This window comes from Diadema antillarum, unplaced genomic scaffold (genome assembly GCF_040938485.1).
Source record: "Diadema antillarum isolate AM-2024a unplaced genomic scaffold, OU_Dant_1.0 scf00000167, whole genome shotgun sequence".
In the NCBI taxonomy this organism is placed as follows: Eukaryota; Metazoa; Echinodermata; class Echinoidea; order Diadematoida; family Diadematidae; genus Diadema; species Diadema antillarum.
The window spans coordinates 2,060,430-2,082,377 of record NW_027271056.1 but is presented as its reverse complement, the minus strand read 5'-3'; the positions used below and the strand labels follow the sequence as shown (position 1 = coordinate 2,082,377).

General features: G+C 39.3%; 1 protein-coding gene across 1 annotated transcript in view; it reads left to right on the top strand.

Annotated features, from left to right (window-relative positions):
- The window catches only part of LOC139722538 (uncharacterized), a 52,072-nt gene extending 40,558 nt beyond the window's left edge, over positions 1 to 11,514 (top strand). The window contains exons 3-4 of the mRNA XM_071633827.1: positions 7,315 to 7,499; positions 11,044 to 11,514. Coding sequence (XP_071489928.1) covers positions 7,315 to 7,499; positions 11,044 to 11,355 — 497 coding nt within the window. The 3' untranslated portion in view covers positions 11,356 to 11,514. The remainder of the gene's footprint in view (positions 1 to 7,314; positions 7,500 to 11,043) is intronic.
- Positions 11,515 to 21,948: the final 10,434 nt, after the last annotated feature.

Sequence of the window (21,948 nt, the reverse complement as noted above, 5' to 3'; positions counted from 1 at the left end):
GATCTTCGGCAGAAGAAATAACTTCTATATGGAACTGTCTTCTCAGTATAGAAGCGAGAATACACCGAAACATACTCAAGAAAAGTTGATAAAAAAATAAATGCATAAAATTAGTTTGTTTTGTTTGCTGTTACAATTGCCTTCTCAGCATGAGAGACGATGAAATAAAAACAACAGAAAAAAAACAAATTTTGATTGTGAGTGGATTTGATGTTTCGGCAAAATTTACGCTGCTTGGATTTCCTTCACGCATTATCGACTTGTGGTAGGGATGTGCTGTTGCGTTGTATACCTCCGACGAATAAAAAGGCGAATCCTCTTAGAGTGATACTGGCAAAGCGCTGATACGATGGTGATGATGTGGAAAGCGGCGAGGAGAAATAGCGCGTGTCCGCCGCTGGAGCTACCGTGGTGTCAAAGGCCAAACAATAACCGACAGGATGTATTTTCCCCCTACCCCCACCCCCTTCTAGGCACAGCGTGGGTCTGTACTTGTCACTGTATGTAAGCATTATGTTGTCACATCTGACCGTCACGTTGTTGTGTAAGGTAATATTTCGTGACATTGCACGAGTGGACGATTCAAAATAAACGTATCATTACACTTACAGCTCGATCATTGTTTAAAGGTCATGCTTACCTTTGGGAGCAGTGATTTAAAAAATGTATCAAGATATCACTTTTGATGCATTTGTGTAGGTCAGTTGTAACTTGTATCACAAAACATTTTATCATATGAAATTTTTGCAATAAACCCTAAAATATAAGGAGATATCTCTATTTTCCTCATTAAACCATAACTGTAGACGGTTTAGTCTGGAAACATTTTATTTTAACTATTGTTCACGTTTTGTATATTAAACAATTTACTGGTTTAAATTTTACTGGTTCAAATTTTTACACTGCCTGTTTCTATCCCTAACTCAAATTTTAGAACTATTTTGAAGCACTAATGCTGGGTTTTTGTTTCATCTGCAAAAGGCAGTGTGAATGACAGAGACCGAAAAGAAACTTGCTAGAGACCGACACACAGGGAGAAAGAAGGCTATCAGTATTAGAGAGCAGTGATTCGTAGTATGGAGACTTGATGGAGACTATCGGGGAAACAGAAGTACAGTTGGTTCCTTAGAATTGTTCTCATGACGTCATCGGTATCATCAAGGAGGTGTACCTCCCTGGTATCATTATGGTTACTGCTTATAAAGTTATATGCAGTTGTTGAGCCCACATCTCATGACTGAAAATGGAGCATTGCGTAACAATCAAAGGGGGTATTTAAATCTTTATAAAAGGTTGTTTCCTCGAAAAAAAAGGGCATACCCTCGAATACTGGATGTTCATTCAAGGTTCAAACTAAGCGCGGTCTCGGGGCGATAAGCTCGTTTCGTTTACTGTCGTGTACACTCCCGGAGCGGTAGCACGCAAGAGCGGCACACAACAAAAACAATGGCCGCTACCTACTCATTAAAAACGCATCAATAAAAACGGAAATGCACCTCAACAACTTCCCTTTGCCCTCAAGGAACGGGCGTTAATGCGTCTGGGCGTCGTAAAAACAGCCCAGCGTCGGCCCCTCAGATCGAATTACGCGCGACAATTAGAGAGAGAAGTCCCCCTCTCTGCCTGCAGACTGCGCCGATTTTAACGAGTTTTTTGTTTGTGGCGATTTTCGATGACTCGTTGGAGTGACTGCAGAATACTAAAATAACTATAATTGTGTGTGTTTACGATTGTAGGCTTTTGGGCACGCCCGTCGTGAAATGATCTGGAGTTTAGTTGATACCAGGAGGTATTATACCTCCTTGCTTGACACGTGCCTCATCAATTTTGTATAGCCACAACATTATGGCGTTTTTCAACAGGTTCTGTGTCCTTCGTTCTTTACTGCATAGGTCCTATATCTGTTGCAGGATGCATGTAATGTGAATGACATCGCATAGTTCTGTGTGTGTTTTCTGCTCGTATTCAGCGTTCAGTGCTGTGTAACCTCTATTTTTGGCACAGATTTTTGGCGGTAGGGTCCTAGTATAGATCTCAATATCGTCATATTGAGAGTATTTCGCCCCGAGGGTTTTATCGTGCCAATATCATTGAAATATTTCCATGTCAACGTAAGACCTTTACCGTTTGGTGGTTTTTATTAAGGTGTATCTCTTTCGGTGTAATTGGAAACAAATCAAACACAATAACGCGCAAGATCCGCCCTACATGACGAGCCTGGCATTGGGGTAATGATTACTGTTACACACAGAACGGCGGGAAAATTTTCGCTGCATTACATTGTCGAGTAATGCGCGGGCGAGCGCCGACAACATTCACGGTTCCTCGGAGCTCGGAAGACCCGCCACTTTTTTGAGCCCGCCGCTGATAATAATATCCGATGATAATGAAACCGCCCATCGAACATCTACCGTGCTGTTCACAGTCGCCAATAATCTTCCGTGCAGCATCACGATAGGCGCTCTGCTAACTTCAATTAAGTGTGCCATCAGTGACAAAAAAAAATGTGGTGGAGTGTGAATCAAAAACAAAATACAATGCGACTGTGATAGGGGGAAAATGGTCCACGGTTATGATGATACCGACGAAAATCAACGACTGCACTTTCCCCAAAGTTCATTTCAAAAAATAGACCCCCGTGCATCCATGAGTGCCATCCTAGCCTTATTTCAGTTAGTCTGCCTTACAGCAGTTCGTACTTATACTTGCAGTGAGAGCCCGCACCGAAGGGAAACACGGGGCAGGGAAGTGCCGAAAGTAGTTGCGACTGAAGCAGAGCCTAACAAACCAACAAACCAACAAACAATCACACGAATAAAAAATGTACTTGGTACTTTATTTTGTAGAGGTCATGATCAGACTAAGGAGGACCACCTCCCTGATCAGACCAAGCCGGCAGGATCTGGATCTTATTGTCTCATATTGGACTATAGGCAGTATCATGATATAGGCCGAATTTCCTCTCTCGCTATATTTGATATACACTGTTTGATAGCCTGCTCAGATATACCAAGGAGGTACTAGGCAAGCTTGCCTAGTACCTCCTTGGATATATCATGGAGGTACCTCCATGGATATACCGAGTCAAGCTGGTCAGATGATTATGTGCAGATCGAGATCGGTTGGACTCTCACAAATTGACTCGATATCGACGGAAGGGAGAAATGAAAAAATAGTTCGTTAAAAAATCGTAATTGCTTCAAAATACCCAACAAGTATGAGTAGGGTCCTACATGGTGTAAAATTTGATATTCAAATGAATGACGACTTCATGGGCGGGAACAACATCAGCTAGCAGACGGTATGTCGATGTAGTCCTGATCTTGTTGAGTGAATGAGTTCACTAACGATACCTTCCCTCGTGATACAACCGGAGTTTGCCTGCCATTGTCTGCCCCCACCCCAACGTCTCTTCATGTATTGTATTTTTCCCTCTGCAAGTATAAAGCCATGAGACGTTAATTCCAATTCTGGATCAAAATACCCCACCCTTACCTTTGGTTTAACACGTAAGAAAAAGTGACTAATCGTAAACAAACATGGTAACGGATGCAATGGTTCGAAGACTTGTACTGGTCACTGTCAATTTGTTAATTTTTGTCTTCATGGTCTTCGCCCAGAGATTCCGAACAAAAAGCACATTTCATAACTTCTCCACAACGGAAACGTTACGCCTCTGAATGCGTAGCCTGTAATATAGCGAAACCGTTAATTATACAATTTTTCTCTCGCTATTTTGCTCAACCTAATCCAGCAGATCAGAAAAAGAAACAAACCTCTTGTCGATGATGTAGTTCTATGTCTCGCTATAAGAAAAAAAAAAAGGGGGGGGGGGGTGAAAGACTGTTCTGTCGTAAGGCACCGGAAACGTGTACACGTCACAAACATGCAAATTTATACGCGTATAATAAAGAATAACCGCCAAACTTTGCCAATCCAAGCCCATGAACATGTCAGCGGCTAGATGGTTGTGGGAAGACCGGAGGGTGTTACAGATGCCGGATATTGGTGGAAATGCAGCTGATTGCCCAAATTTGCCCCCTGTAAGCCCCCCTGATCTCGGCAGACAACATTTAGGCAAGAGGTGAAGGGTGAGGGAGGAAGCGGGGGATTCAGCCGGCTAATAAGTGCTGAGGTGATCGCCAAGGTAACAGCACTTTGGTTCCGACAATGCTGACCCGATGATTATTATGTACTTGGCATAGTTTGCCCTCACAAAGTTTGCCGTTCCCACGTAATATAGGAGAGTGAAATGTCGCAGTGATTATGGACTGTGATTATATGTTTTCCTTGTTATAACTTGAATACGTCCTAGAATGATAGGTATATAATGTCACAAGTCCTGTCATTGTTATTATCATGGTTATTGTTATTGTTTTTCATTTCATTTTATTTCATTTCCAACACATAGATTACAACATATGAATACACATAATAACACAACAGTGCAATGAAAAGCAAACTATGAACACTAATACAATTTTGTAAATTTCCAGTCAATACATGTACCGAAAAATATGTTGGAAATGGAGGGAATTGCTCAAAAGCAGAGCTTGTAGTCTGCATTCCCCTCAAACTTTTACTCATACTTTTACTTATTTTGTCATCATGATAATTTTATGGGGTTATTCCATCATCATCATCATCATCATCCTTATGACTATTAATATCATTGATATTGTCATTTTCATTACTATTATTGTTGTTGTTATCATTAGCATTATAACTTCCATAAATCAGTCTTCACTTTCAGCGATGATCCAGCGGATACTTTATCTTCTTATCATCAACTACATCGAGTCACATACAACATAAATCGTATACATCAACATACACTTTGTAATGAAGTGCATCGAAATAGCTTGCAATCAATTTGTTTATTTTCAGACGGTGTTGATCTGTTGTTCAATATTTATATCATGGAGTTGATAGCCATAAAGAATCTTAAGATTAATGCATGAGCGGCTGTCAATAGAGTAATATTCAAGCGTCGAGCCTTATATCGGCTCTCATTATTATTATCATTATTTTTATTTTTTTTAACCCGCGATGCGTCACCATTATGAGGGTGGTGACAGACCAACGCACAGCGCATCCCCGGCCCGCCACGCTCGGCCGAGAGGAACACCCAAGACGCGCTCCAAGTGTCACTGACATCAGCAGCTTCACTAATGGACATACGGGGTCGCAAAATGCGTGACATTCTAGCTGTTATGTTGGCCCCATATTTTCATTTTCATCAAACAATCTTCTTCTCCTTCCTTTTCTGTCAATCTACACTCCCTCACCCCTCCCTTCCGCGTTTCCCCCCTTCCACACATGTTTTATTATGTTCTTTTGTAAGCATTTTACAGTACAGTTCACTTTTTGTCATCACTGTGCACATGACAATATGTAGCTGAATTTGAGAATTGTCTTCATTTTATTGGACAAAGCTCTAGCGGTAGACAATGTACCAATCAATCCATTCCTCGAAATGGGGCATGATATTAGGTCATTGTAAACACATCTCGGTAGCTGTCAAACACGGTATTTTCGCAAATTTTAGTTTCATGGTAGTTAGTGTTCATCACGTGCATTGGAGAAGAAAACAACAATGACTTTTAAACTGTGGTTCGAAGATTTTATTTTTCCATCTTTTGTACGTCTCTTTCTGGATATGATTCCTTTCAGATATAAATCATCTCTCTCGAAATAATGACTTTTTGAAGACAAAGTAGAAAATGTCGTCAAATTCCATGAAGGCCAGATAAATAAATGAATGTCTCGGATCTACCTTTCGTCGTTCCGACGTCATGGAATGGCATTTGCCATGAATGTGCTATATCTCATGGTTTAAAGATGACAGGAAAATCTTGAAGAAAGAAAGCAGTAAGCAAAATGGTCGACTAAAACTTCACTCCCTGACAAGTTAAAGGGATAGTACAGTATTGGTGGAGATGAGAATTGGGCTTTTAACTTTTTGCGAGATACCAAGAAAACACTTATGGTGTAGTACAGAGCATACGATTTTAAGAGGAATTCAAAGTTTATTTGATGAAAATCGGGTTTGGAATGACTGAAACATCCAAAAACAAAGTAAAACAAAGCGATCGTAATAAAGTGTGGGTCCCACACTTTATTAAAATCGCTCTTTTTTGGATATCTCAGCCATTTTCAAACCAATTTTCATCAAACAAACGTTGAATTCCTCATAGAATTACATGCTCTTTCATATTTCATAAGAGGTTTCTCATTATCTCACCAAAAAATGTTAGAAACCTGAAATTAGGTCTCAACCAAAACTATACGATCCCTTTAACGTAAAAATGCAAACAAACCAATCAAACAGAACCGTAAAGATGGCTTAAACATTGGATGTAAATGTTTCCGCGAAAGTGTGATATTGCTCGCAACCCATTAAATTTATACAAATTTTGCGAAAACGATGACGTAATTGATAACAGAAGGGTTTTTGTTTTGTTGGTAAACAACATATTGATAATGTTTCAAGGGAAATAAGGTTGTTGTCAAATAATCGACCGAAATTGTGATTTCTATAATTATCGTATACATAAACCAATGGGGATGCATAAGGCGATAATATCACCGCTACATGTTCCCCAGTGATATGTATACTGTGTGACAAAACCACATTTTTTATTTCGCATATCCTTTTTCTTCTTTTCCACCAATTTTGATGAAACTTTCACCATTCTGTTTCTACTCCTTTCACTCTATTCCTCAAAGTTTACAAGTCTAAAAATGGAGTGGATCCCCTTGCATAGAACTCACGAAAATTAGAAATCGAGGAAGCTTTGTAGAGACTATAGATATCAATTTTCAGAGAAAGGGTGTAAATGTAGTCCATACAGTTTTGAAAGGGGGCTGTATTGCATCGTGTATCAGTGTAAAATGGGAAATCGGTCGAGAAGAAATACCAGGCAATTACAATGTACTGCAATCATCCTCCTTCATAGATTTAATGTTATTATTCGCATGTACGTGACGATGCTTACTGGACAATAGCTTAAATCAATGGATCTTTGTCAAAATTTTAAATTACAAAATTCTATTACTGGTTTGTTTCTTCTCCTCAGATGATTTAAAGTGATATGCCTTTTAATTTTGAAGTAAATTAAAATTTGATTTAAAAAAGTCATGGAATGGCGTTTCACTTGTTTCCTATATTGTAAAGGCCACTGTGGCTATTGTCACTTTGAAAGCGTATATTATAAGCAACAATACACACATGCATGATATTATAAAATGGGGCTAAAAGATGTCTAATGTATATTTCTCGATGCTCCGACCTGTTTCTCCCTTCTCATCCAGGTAATCTACCGGGCGATCAGGGCGGCTACAAACAGCTGGACCTCTCGACGAAGCCGCGCAAGGAGCGGACGGCGTTCACCAAGGAGCAGATCAGAGAGCTGGAGAACGAGTTCGCCCACCACAACTACCTGACGCGACTGCGGCGGTACGAGATCGCAGTCACACTCAACCTCACCGAGCGACAGGTTGGTATCGTGGACGATCACGATCTTGTTTTGTCATGCCAGCCCCCTCCAACAACTGCAAAGACAAAGACAAAAACAAAAACAAAAACAAGTGTTTGAAACGGCAGAAAGTTGGGTTGTAATTTTAGAATATAATCACAATTTTCTGCCCTCATTATTATCTCTTTCTTTGAATCAAAGTTGCTGTAGGTCTTCATCAGCAAATCATCATTGAGGATAATATGTTTTTATACATATGCAATTTTCTCATGCAATATTCAAAGGGAAGCACGCACATCAATTACTGCGAAATCATATTATACATGTTAATGTACTGTTCCATTACCCCAGTCTGCAGCCGTGCGATTTGTGCTATAATGCAATACAGCCGGACGCTTATTTGTCCTTGTGTAAGGCAGCTTTCCATCACGGCTATACACTCACAATAATATATCAGAGAAGAAAAAGACACTTAATCAATACTGTACCTAGTACAACTGATTTTAGGGAGGATAGAATATAGAGTTTTAACACCAGGCGCACGGACCGATATGGCTCACCATACAGTCACGTTAAAGGGAATTCACCTCATATTAGAGTCACTGGATGCTTGCTGAATTTATGCGTAGTACGAATCGGTAAGGTTTGAGGAAAATCAGACGATCCGTTATATATGTGTCGTCACTGAACAAGAAGACCACAACAGTTTATGATGTTCATATTTTCATATTCCTACCAAAATGAAATAGCACTTGACTTACCTCTTTCAGACGGCAGGGAGAATAATATTAGCCTTAACTTGTCGTGTTTTTTCTTGAAAACGATAAACAAGGGAAATAGATACCATAACGATGACTGCAGTGATAGTGATGACGATTGCAACCATCATCGTCCTCATCATTATAGGACGACAGCAACATCAGGATAACAATCTTTCTTAAAATCATTTCGAAGTTTATGATATAGAGTTAGACTTTTCTTGTCCAAAAGATGGAATACTAAAATAACTTAACCAGCATGAATTATATCAGCTGAGAGTGACAGACTAGATTTTGAAAGGTTTGAAAAGAATTTGAAATATATTTACATGCTCTAAAAGAGACGAAGAAGCAAAAAGAATAAATAAGAAAACTAAACTGTATTATATTGAATAGGTTTTTCAGTCGATGAGTATCATTGCTTATTTTACTACGTGGGCAGCATTAAACTCCCATTACAAACTACGTGTCGCCTTGCTCTACTGCTGTGTACCAAATTATACAATAATCATTTCTACGGCTGTCTGTAAAAAAAACATTTTAGGCCTAGATCATCATCAGTAAAGTGACCCGGATTTAGAATGATCCTGAATATTTTGACAGGATGTGTTCATCATGAATGAATATATTAAGCACCTGCAGTCAGGACTCAGCTATCTCCCCGCGCGTTATTTTGGCTCCAAAAGTTGGCCGGTTTCATAATGGTTCGCATCGCTGGCATCTTATAATCCGCAGATTTTCATTCAAAACAGAGATTACGATGAAAACGGCGTAGTAATGCCCCAGAAAAGTCTCTGAGATTACGAGCTTCGCAATGGAGCGCCGTAGTAGAGTTTAAGGATGTAATATGAAAAACTAGACAGAAACAAAAAACGGGGCGACATCTTTTTCTTTTTCTTTTTTCACCCTGCAACACATGAAAATGCCGCGTCACGGAACTTCAAATAGACAATTGTGCGGTATATGTACCACCAGACCGTCCCCTGCGACAGACTATTAGATTACTTTTCCAGCTGTCCTACACATCGCTGGCACGGGAGGATGAAAGGGACTTCAGTGCCTTTTCATGAAAAACTGGGTCAAAACATGTCGAGATATTTGTTTTTTTAAAGCATTATGCTGGGATAGTATTTGACGTTGGCGGGGCATCCGAAAGATGGCGTTTGGAAACGCAGCGGGGACGGCACTTCGCCGCGAGAAGTTACAATCTACAGCGCCATCTGTAGTTTTATTATCAGGATGGCTAATCACTACTTCGTGTCTGACAGAGCAATGCGATGAAGACGTTTTTGTACATGATAGTTTAAACCGATATGATATTCAGCCTTCGATCATAGAGGGTCAATCATTATCACATGGAAATAATTCTACGAGGGTTTTTTGTCGCACTGCGTTTATACATTGATCGCTCTCGCTCTCATCCCCGGCTTTGTTAAAATCCCCAATAAAAAGCGGAGTCTATACTGACTGCCAACAATCTCATCTGCCATTATACACTGTAAAAGCTAACCGACTTTGGTTTTGTTTCTTATTGAAGTAAGAAACACGGCGAAAAGTTGTTGAATTGTTTACAACTGCAGTGCATAATGGTTTCGACGCAATAGTGTCGAGTAAGATTATTCGATGAATGGAAAGCAGTATATTAAAAATTTCAAATATAATAGTCTGCTTGTTATGATAGAAGATAAAAGTAGCAGATTAGATTATTATGTTTGAGATAAGATATTTTTGAATTTCCGTATTACATATCTATAATTGGCAGTGGATTTCGGCACCTCTGACAAAGCATTCATGGATATTCTCACAGAGAACATCATCCATCATGTAAATGACATTTTTCATCATAAAAAACCTCCAAACATGCGAATTGTCGACACTGTTGATGTCCACATATGTTAGCAGTAGATGATGCTGTCCTTACACAATATTTGTAATAATTGAATCTAGAGAGAAATCTGATATTTAGGCATTCAGAAAGTGTATCACATCCCATTCCCAAGTCTTGGGATTGCTTGAACTGTGTTAAATTCTGCCATAAAATAGCTCTTTATCCATGTAATTGACCGCCATATCTCAAGAATGCTGCATGTTTCGAAAAGATTCCCCTAAACCTCCAATTTCCCGGCAACAGTTGCAACCACGTTGCATGCAGCATAGAATGGCTTGAAATCGAGGGTACTATCAGAGATAATGAAGAGAGATGCCAATGATAGGCTGGTTAAAGCAAGAGACTTCGGGAAAGAGCCAAAAACAGTCTTAAGATGAACAATTAAGTCTATATTGTATAGGTCGTACGAGGCTTTCTTGGTTTTCCGCTCTCAGAGGCTAGGAGATTTCTCTTAGTGTTGAGATGCTATTGAAGAGCATGTGACTGTTTGTCGAGGTTCAAAGGGGTTTGCACTCTACTCCACGAAAGAATGAGATGAAGTCAGAGACATAAAAATTAGGGTGCACGTCACGAGTCCGACACCCATGAGTCATACAGCCCTGGAGTCGTTATAAGGCCCAAGAGCCCGACACTATGCGAACAAGGCCCACGAGTCCGACATTAGACAAAAGAAAGGGGGGGGGGGAAGCCCACGAGACAGACATTACATCACGAGGCATAATGTGCGTAGTGTCAAGCTCATGGGCTGTATGACTCATGGACCTTTTTCAATGTCGAGCTTGTGGGCCATATGACTCGTGAGTGTCGGTCTCGAGGGATGACCCCCCAGTGATAAGAGTCGTTGAATCTAACATGCTCTCTAAGCTATCATAATGATCATCCTGCTTTGATGATGTTCTGGGTTTTTCCCCTTCTACAGGTGAAGGTGTGGTTCCAGAATCGCCGGATGAAGTGGAAGAGGTGCAAGGGTGCCCGAGAAAGGGAGCTAGCAGAGAAGCGTCTTCAGGCTATGGAGGTCAAATTGGGCCTGCCACCCGGAAGCTCAACGGGACTGAACAATACACTTCCGGGTAACTTGGCCAACGCCAGCAGCATAGTATCCAATCACAGTTCGGATAGCGCCTGCGGGTTAGATGGCGGTTCGGACGTCAGTAACTACGGCGGGTCGGATAACGGCGAGTCAAATAGTCCGCCGCACCATCCACTGGACATTAAAGAGGATTATGATTGAACCGAAAACTCTTACTTACTCTACAAACTTTGACAAAATATGGACAAGATGACTTTAGCAGAAAAAGAGAGAAAGAGAGTGATCCAGCAATGTGAAATGGTAGCAAGACTGGAAACTCTTTGATTTTTTATATAGTACTTGACAGGGTTTAGAGTTGAAGATGTGCATGGTAAAGATGTTGTGATAAGGTTCGAAAATGCAGGATTTGTGTTTTTGGTGTGAATGGTTGATGAACTCGAGTGGTTGACCTATAGCCTCGTATAATAGGAGTATAGCAAGACCAAAGTACAGAATCATTGTCCTTAACTCTATCACGTGACTTCATTGGAGGTGGAATGCCGATACTGAGCGATGAATGCTCATAATGGATCGTCTACCCTGGACCTCATCGTCTAAACGCACGCAAATTCAAGCCAAGCTGAGGTAGACGAAGCGACAGGACGATTCTTCACTCTTGTAATAGTTTTAAGACAGTCCGCCGCAATCTGAGTTAAAAGGACGTAAATCAAATATTTCGTTAAAAAGTTGCATCAGCGGAAATTATCTCGCTGTCTCGCCATTGAGTCAAGACATAGCAAGAAATTCCTGTGAGATACACACCAGGTTCTGGTTCCATCTGTCTTGGCATGATATGTATGTAGAAAACCCGGGTAGACTCCGGCTCTACAATGAGTAGAAGTTATGTCTTTCTCCTAAGGAGAGGGCGCCAAAGTACTTCGGAGAGACAAGAACGAAACCCTTGCCGGTTTAGCCTCCAGATTTAAAGTCGTGATTAGTGATAACCTGGCATACGGTGCAATGCGTCACAGTGTGACGCAAAGAGTGACGTATTAATCAGCCAGATTGTTACACGCAGAACACCCTTGTGTTATCTCCCATTAATTGCTGACGTCCCTTGTATACGTGGAACAACATCACTGCGCATGTGAACAGCAATTTGCTGAACCTTCATGTCAGAACTCCACGCAACAGTAGAAGTGGTGGGATCCACGAAGCTGAATTTGCAGTAATCATAACAAATGTAGCATCTCTGAAAATTTAGTCTGCCATTATCAGATATGCAGGAGTGTTGACCGCTGGATGGCATTTGTAAACCAAATAAACGAAACTAACACGAGAACAGGTAAACCGACGTTAAAATCAATGGTAGGTCGCTATGACAGGCGTGGCATGGTGTCCTTAAACAATGCACAGTATTATCATTTCCCAAGTGGGACATGGTTTCTTATTTGCACTATTGAGACTGTACTCTCCACTTCACTTTCCAACAATTGTTGTACTCTACGCCATAAGAAGAAACAAGGTACTAAATTCATATCTAGTACTGAGGATGTATTTATATATTTTATCTCGCAACACTCTTGTTGACACCCGAGTTTGTGAGAGGAAACGTTTTGTAATATATCTTTGAGGAAAACATAAGAAAACTGTGGTAGTTAATCTGTCTCTCTCACTATTTTTGTTTTGAATGTGTTTCTACCAGATCTATAGACCCGTAATGTGTTGTTGTGTTCAGGTTGGAGAGCAACCTTCCTGTTACTTGAAATAAGTGTGTATACCATCCGGGGTGTAGACGTTTCTGTAAAGTTTCTTATCTTAACGTCGTACCTTTTTTTTTTTCATTCTTAAAGACTACTTTTGGCCGAGAGACTTTTATAGGGATATGTATTTTTCGTGGGAGTAGGTCAATGGAATTAAATCTTTATGACGTTTATTGTGCACAATCATTAACTGAGGACAGGCGCGATAATCATGCATTTTTTCCATCAATTCATATGATTATTATGGAAGACACCACATCCACGATGTAATGCTAATGGCAGATTCGTATTACAGGGTCCCAAGTGACTATCGAGTAGTATAGTGTTATAATCCGTAATATTCGTGAGTTAAAGATGTTAACACAAAGACACAACTTTGTGCAGAGTTTGATCAACACTCTTGTAAGGACACGAAAAAGGGAGAAACTGGCTTGTGTCGAACTATTACATAAAAATTGAATTAATCTCTTGTCACGTACAATTTCGAAGAGGAATTCGCATAGAAATGGAGTCTTAAAGAAGATAGCAGGTGGATTATACTTTTTGATACAATGTAAGTATATATGGAAATGAGATTAGCGTATCTGCTCGAATACTCTGACAATTGTACGATATGGGTGGCCGTCAGATTATTATTAGAATATGGGGACCTTGCATTGAAAGAGTCACATGAGTCAAAGTTGACGATTGTGGCGAGGGCATATGGGCGTTGTTACAATGCGTCATTCAGGAATATCAATATGTTTCATTTGGTACATAATGTCGAAGTGGACAATATCATGCGGAAAATGGCTTTCATCTTCAGTTCTTCAGTATATTCAGCATAATACCATCGAAAAATGAATTTATGAACTCTATGTATGACGGGGCTATGTGAATAATCATATTGGATTGGAATGAATTCAAGGCTGATAAATACAATGTAGCCTTTCTGACCTCAGACATAAAATAAACGGACACTTTTATCTTTGATCGGGGTATTCAAAACACAGCGAAAAGGGAAGACAGTATAAGTTATTGTGCGTCGTTCCCCGACTCTGACTTATAACCAAAAGGAAGTTATATCTGAAGATAAAAGTGCATTTGGATTCTTTCTCTGACGAAAGCAAATAATAACGTTGTCGCCATGTTTGTCATGATTGCCGTATAAAGATGAATAGCTGCCGAGTTGTTGCTCTTCAGAGATAATGATATCAATCAGTTTTACGTCGGTCAATGGTAAGAAAACCCTGGTAAACTTCTACCACCTTCATAATAAACTTCTTAACATATAAAAAAGTATAGTGTAATTGAGTACTCCATTGTCTTTTTTATTTCTAGTCTTGACAGGTTAAATTCGTAATAGATATGAGGTAAGATGCGAAATGTTCTTAAAAGCGATTACCAAAACTTCAAACAGAATGGTCTTTGTCATTTTCCATGCAGGTGTAAGGCTTTAAAAGCATTTACTGCAATGATGATACCACAGTGTCTGTCTCAGTTTGTTATACTGTTGATCATCGACACCATATATAGGGTTGCTAAGACATATTATTCCTGTAGTACATAAAATCGTTCTCGAGCGAATGGCGACATGTTTTCATGCGATTTCCAGAAACTCTCTGATCCTTGTTCTGCTGTCGACACTGCCGTCGACCGATGTTCGTGAAACCAATGGGCAGAAATACGTGTACGTACCAATTCAGATACAATTGAGAGAGTTGTTACGAGTTAGCTCTGGTTGAAATCGAGCTCTACCTGATCACCATTGCACTATACCATCGATAGCGCCCTCCTAGATACATGTACTAGTACTTCTCATGTACATACACTCAGTGTTGTGTGTGATTTAGAGACTTTCCGCGGAATAAAAAGCACTGTTTTGTCTCTTATTGTCCGCTCGTCTTAGTTGTCGTTTTCCTTACAACTTATTCTGTATCTCTTATATGTCTCATACTGGTTTTGTGAAAGGTATAATTACTGCTATTAAGCAATTAACACCAAACTCAAAAGTCAGCAACAGAGTGTAAATGCAGAAACTATTATGAATCGCTGCGAGTCGTAGGAACGTAGTACCGAATGCAATACTGAAATGTCGTATAGTACTTGAGTCGAGTGTATCAAAACAACATACCTTATCTCCGTACCTTTTTGTCCTCCCCCAACCATGATATTATATTCACTGTTCTCACTGTTCAGGAGACAAGAAGTCTACAAAATGTGAATAAGCGTATTGTACAGTAATGATTGTTGTACGATCCGAAAACCCCCTGTTTATACATTGACCACTTGTTTGCTGTCCTACAAATTGTTTTGTTCTTCTAGTGTTTCAAAAAAGATTAATAAAGTTATTATGTGGACATTACCTTTGCCTGAGGTATCCTGTCGTAGATATTATGACGTCGTAGGCCTTTGATCGCATCGATATTATACACAGAGTACATAAGTACATATATATATATATATATATATATATGTATATATATATATATATATATATATATATATATATATATATATATATATACATATATATATATATATATATATATATATATATATATATATATATATATTATTTTTTTTAAATTTATTTATTTATTCATATATATACCGTATGTCCCGAAAAAAAAAAATCACAGTGGGACCCTCCGCAATGATAATTTTAAGAATAGTGAATCAATCCAAATACAATTTCACGGTATGAAATTATAACTCATTGCCCACATCGTACAGAAAACCCCATTCGATTTGCTTCAGTGGTCAAGGAGAAATGAGGAATTTTGTAGAGCATGTCGGGAATCTCTTTCCTCCAAGTTCTGTCTATTGTGTTTACACATTAATGTGCAGTTCCAAGAGCATTCAAGTGCTAAACTTGGAAGAATCAGACTCATGACATGCTCTACATCAATCCACATTTTTCTGTGACAGCTCAACCAAATTGAATGGGGTTTTCTGCAAAATAGAGCTACGATGAAATATTTTAAGACCCTGAAGCAACATTTGGACAGTTTAATCATATTGGGTGTTATCGATGCGAAAATCCGATTGTAATTTCTTTTGGGGGGACACTGTATATATATATATATATATATATATATATATATATATGTATATATATATATATATATATATATATATATATATATATAAGGCTTCTTCCACGATGGAATGTTCCATGTTATCTGCTGACATCATCGCCGCACATCATGTCATTTACAATCGTTTTATCGCAACTGCACATGCGTTTATACTGACAAGTTTTTACTCTCGAAATTGACAGATTGGAAATGTGCTTTCAAAGAGACAAAGCAGTTCATACATAAGATTTCCAAACTTATAGAATTTTCTAGGTTTCTTTCTTCATGATCTGTTGGCTTTTAAACACTAAGTCGATATAAATCCCATTTTCAACATTGGCAAAGTTATATCTGATGTTAAGTTTCACGGGGGGGGGGGGGGGGGGGCGCTCTCAGACAATGTGCTGCCCACCAGCGTCCACAGACCTCAGAAATGCACCCTAAATGGCGTATTACGGCACCCAAAGATAACGTCACACAAAACATACGTGTAGGTCGTCACCACGGACGTCACATACGCTAAATGGCGTATTTCGTTGTGGTATCAAGTACAAACAATATGCTAAATGGCATTTTGAATTAATGCTCTTTACACTAGTCAGAAAAAAAAACAATAAAATTACACTTTCCTGAAATACGATAACGAATGAAGTTAAACAGATCTGATGTCAGATTTATTTGTGTATAATCCACGACACTACATGAAGGCCTAGTAGTGAATGCCAAACATTTCTTTCTTTTTTAATTTGAGTGTGAAGTAGGATACTTAAATTGTGATAGAAAATAAAAACCTTTTTAGGCAAAACATCAACGACGCCGAATGTTAAAAACAGGCCCCTTCGACGCTTTTTTAACGTTTTTTTTTTTTTTTAACGGTGCGTATCAAGTCGAATGAAAAACGACCCCCTTGTCCAGTTTTAATACGCAAGAGACATTAGTTTTAAAAACTGAACGAACGAATAACCAAAATGCAATAAGAGATAGGGACCCACCACGGCAAGTGGGACCACCTCCTGGGCCTACTGAGGAGACCGTAGTGTTTCCAATATAAATACACGTAACAACAAAAATGAAATAAACATCACGGGCTTATGTGTAATGTATGGTGAATTCTCAGTTATCTCTGTTTTGTTTTGTTTTGTTTAAACTTGAGGTCCTATAATGCACATCAATGGAATAAAAAGACATACTCTGTGGGTGTGTGTGTGTGTGTGTGTGTGTGTGTGTGTGTGTGTGTGTGTGTGTGTGTGTGTGTATGTGTGTGTGTGTGTGTGTTCGTAAGTATTCAATACAACGCATGTGTTTGTTAGTAACGTCGCTTGCTACACTCGATTTTTGTCTTTTCCTCAAACTTTCCTTGTGTGATTATTGATTTGACCTCATTTTGAAAAATGGGGCGTGTCAGTCGTAAACTGGATTTGACACAAACATGTCCATGCTTTTCATTTGATCGACATCATTGATCACTTACTAGTGTAGGTCACTATAAGGGCCTAGTTTTGTTCAAACAGTACTTTATTCTTGTTTGACTCTGTTCCCGATGGTAATAATAATTTGCGTGTGAAACGTGAAAATTGGCCGGCTTTTTTAAACACTCCGAGAGCTCGCGGCGTTAAAGAAAAAATGGTGTTTATTTTGTTTTTTAGCGTAATCTGCACGTCGACAACGAAAAAGCAAAGGTGTATATACATTTCAAGGTTGGGATGAGACCCATAAATGAGGACTTGGATTCTTGCAGGAAAGCCGGGTTATTTTATCACCAGTAGAGAAGACATTGTGAAACAGATAACATGTACATAAGGGTTACCCGAACCTACTTCTTACGCAAACAGTGCTACTGTCTGGCCTGGGCTTGAAAAGTGACATGTGTTAAAAGCCTTCCACTTTGCGCCTGCAACATTTTTTTCCCCACCGTTTCTCTGGAGCAGACGTAATCATATCAATAAAACAAAAGAGGCTTTCAAGATTTCCCTTTGCCATTCTCGACATCCCCAAATGAAAATAAAAGTGGGAAAATATTTTCTTTGGCTTCTTCTAGTCACTCATTTTCCCTTCAGCGCGAGCATCTCTGCGCGATCGGGCAAATCTCGCCCCGCGGGTCGGCCTAATTATATTCACTTCTATCTTCACATACCGTGAGGCCTGCAGAAACAACAGCAGCGAAGAAGAGAGTCTAGCAAAAGAAAATACAGGCAAAATCTCTCCCCATTGACAGAGGGGGGGGGGGGGGGGGGGCATGCAGAGAACGAGAGGGGAAAAGGCAGAGGGAGATAAAAATACTGACTTGGCCAATGTTAGCCCAACATTTATTTTGCTTCACCTTAACGTTTGCGGAAAAAACAGGGAAAATGGAGTAATTGGTGAGACCCAATTTTTGGCATGTCGAATCAGATCGTCGTCTAACCTTTTTCTGTCCTTCGCTAACCCGCGTTTCTGTTTCACCGTTCATGAGCGTTTTGTATGAATATAATGTTTATAACGTTTATCACATACTGTTGATTTGTTTCGGCCCAAAGTCCAGTAGTCACCAGTCTTCTCAGTGGCGGATCCAGAGGGGGGCGCAATCGGCGCACGCCCCCCCCCCCTTTATTTTTCGTAAAAAACAAAAGAAATAAAAAGAAAAACAATGAAATGAAACCCGGAAGTGGCACCAGAAATATTAGTCACGCCCCCCCCCCCCCCTTTACAAAATTCCTGGATCCGCCCCTGCTTCTCATTCACAAACGTGTCATGCAGGTGATGACGACACACTCGATTGGTAATGCCAGGACTGATTAGACTGGGTTTATATTGTACACTTATTCTGAACCCAAGTTTACTGTCAGGTGTGAAGTTTAGATCGCATCGCATTTAGGAACCAGAAAATCATCAAGATATGACACAGTTGATCTCCATAATATGTCTCACAACATATTATCGTGTCATAATATGTTGTGTCTTGTACACATATATATATAGCAAAAGGCCTGTCTTTAAGTTGTTGTTGTTGTTGTTGTGTGTTTTTTTTTTTTTTGGGGGGGGGGGAGTGGACATTGACCACATGTATTTCTAAAAGTGTAAAGAGCAAAAATTATGCCATATATGGGTTCATCATGTCATATATAGGTATATCATCTATCATCATGATAACGATACATAAGCAGCCCTCCTACTAACAAACAAAAACAAAATACAAAACCCCAAAAGAAAACAAAATAGAGCGAAATATGAAATATTCATTTGGGGACTTTTTCATTTTGCTTATTTTCATAAGTTATATGATAATCTAATCCTCGATTATACTCAAACGCTTTTTATTGCCCTTATAGATGTTTCACGACGATCCTCAGCCCATCTTAGCTATATGTCATCCACACCCCCTCAATTATTCCTCATCTCCCTCTCCCTCCCTTTCCTCCGCCCCCCCCCCCCCCCAAAAAAAAAATGCATTCAAAGAAAAAGTTGTGTTTGGTTCATAGAACTGATTGGCACTCGCCTCAGGCCACACATCTCTTACGGAGTGACATTGACATTGAGTCTGCTCAGTGGTATTCCTTCGACTCCACAGGGATTTTCTTCAGCCGAAATACACTACCACCCCACCCCTACGACTATTCAAACATAGTCCGTCGGTTTCTTTTTCCTCTTCTTCAAAGTACTAAGTAGACGTGGACATACTTTGCCTATCACAGAATTATCTCCCAGTATTGATCATTTTTTTTTACCAGCCACATCAAGCGTTGGGTACATGATTGCGCGATGCCTGCGAAATGTATGATTGCCCCTGACTAACGGGCAGCCAGGGTTGTGAAGGGCTGCCTGCTCCCCATCATAAAAAATAGTCAATTAAATAGTCACGATTATCACTTTAAAAAAAAAAAAAAAACACAGGTAAAAACCCAAAACTCAGAATACGGTGTCTACAATGCAAATATCAGATTTTGTATTCTATATTATACTTGTAATATCAAAATTTTATGTACATATTATATCATATCATCTACTGTTGTTCATCAACACCGTATAACAATCCCATTTTTCTCTACAGCCCAGTATTTCTCTATTCTCTGTGGCATCCTGTATTGGGGGGGGGGGGGGAAGCAAAGGGGTGGGGAAAGTCTAACATCACTAGAATTCGTGTGGAGTTATTCACTCTGCTTTGTCCACACAGATTGAAAGTATGGTTAGATTATATCATTATAAAGATAGAAATGTATGTTTTAGAATTTAACATTGTATATTATAATTTGTTTGTGTATAAATGTACTTTTTGTTAATATGTTCATGATTATGTAACTGTAATTGTTAAGTGGGTCTTTTATCATGTAAGATGTACTTACATGTTATTCTGTATTGTCCTTTATCTTTGCCTTGTGTCTCCTGTTTTATCCGGGAGGCAACCTAGGCAACCTGTTTATTTATTTAACAAAGAAAGTTGAACAAAAACTTACTATTGGTTCTCTAGCACAAGAAGCCAATGTCTTTAGACAACAGTTTCCATGGTGATAAGATGATCACATGAATTATGGCTGGACACTAATCTCCTTCACACCAAAATAAAATAAAAAGTAATAGTAAAGGACATACAAACAACTTGCACCACATTATAATATAATTACTCTCAAATCACAGCTAACAGACATGACATGAAACACACTTAGCTTGCTCAAATCAATTTGATTGAATTTATTTTATAACCAGTGATGGAACTGGGATCATCCGCTCTTATTTCAGACAATAATAATATTGCCTAAAGCAATCTGACTCTGGTCAGAAAATATATAACGTCCTTGCCTGAGACAGCAGATTAATGATAAAAATTTGGATTGTAAAAAATTGCTCATTCCACACAGGGTCTTTAGAGGTAGTATCCACACATACACACACACAAATACACACAAAGACAAAAATGCACTTATCCTTTGTTAAACCATAGTGGTTGCACAAGGTTACGGGGATTTTAACCCCCCCAACACATATACACTGTATCTGTGATCTTTGGTGTGTGTAATTGTGACTGATTAGAAGTAACATAAGAACCATTTCTTTTTCATACTTTCAAATTCAAAGACACCATATTGGGCAATCATCATTTTCTTCTTTTTTTTTTAAACAACTCCTTAAAAGATGCTGAAATTCCCAAGCTTGGGAGAGAATGCTTACTGGCAAGATCACCTGTGATGTATGTTACAGCAGATATGCCAGACTTTCATCACCGAGTAGACTATCATTTATAGCCTTGTGGCAGTTCCATATAATAACTGCAGAAAGTCTTCAGTACAGACACAGTTTTTAAACGCACAAAATTTGCACACATGAACACGATGAAGCAACACATAGCATGCCTGCATGCCTGAGCAGGTGCTGATAACAAGTGGAATGGGCACACATCCTTCCCATGATATTCAGCCGCTGTGTTTGGAACCCTAGCACACACTGAACCAATGTCTACATGTAGCGACCTCTTAAAATTATGTGACCTATCTGAAGACACAGCCAAAAAAATTCTGCCTAGTATCTGTACGTCACAAGCCAAGCTCTCTGGTGAAATGGTCCAATTGGGTTAACCTTCCCCAATCCAAAGAATGCATATATGATGCAAGTTAAGTTTGACCTAATTTTGTTTCTTCAATTAAGTCCATTGGCGGCACTGATTTCTCGGCATTTAACACAAACTTTTTTCTTTAACTTTTGAAAAAAGTGCCTTACTTTGTTTCACCAGCTTAGAAGGACAGACCAGTTCTTTTTGAGCCTTTTAAAATGATGATTGGTGAGTAATGATGCTCTGTGTCATGGCCGACTAAACTCTGCCAGAAGAGACAAAAGAATCAAGCTTAAGTACAGGCAAGGCACCCAGCAAAGGGATGACCCTCTAAGGTTGGAATCAGTGGTGGTAGTACCCCACCCCTACCCCTTAGGAAGTCCTCCAAACTCCAATCAAACTCCAGGTGAAGAGAGCAATCGATATCAACACAGCATGTGTCAAAATAAACTACAAATACCTTCATGTTCAG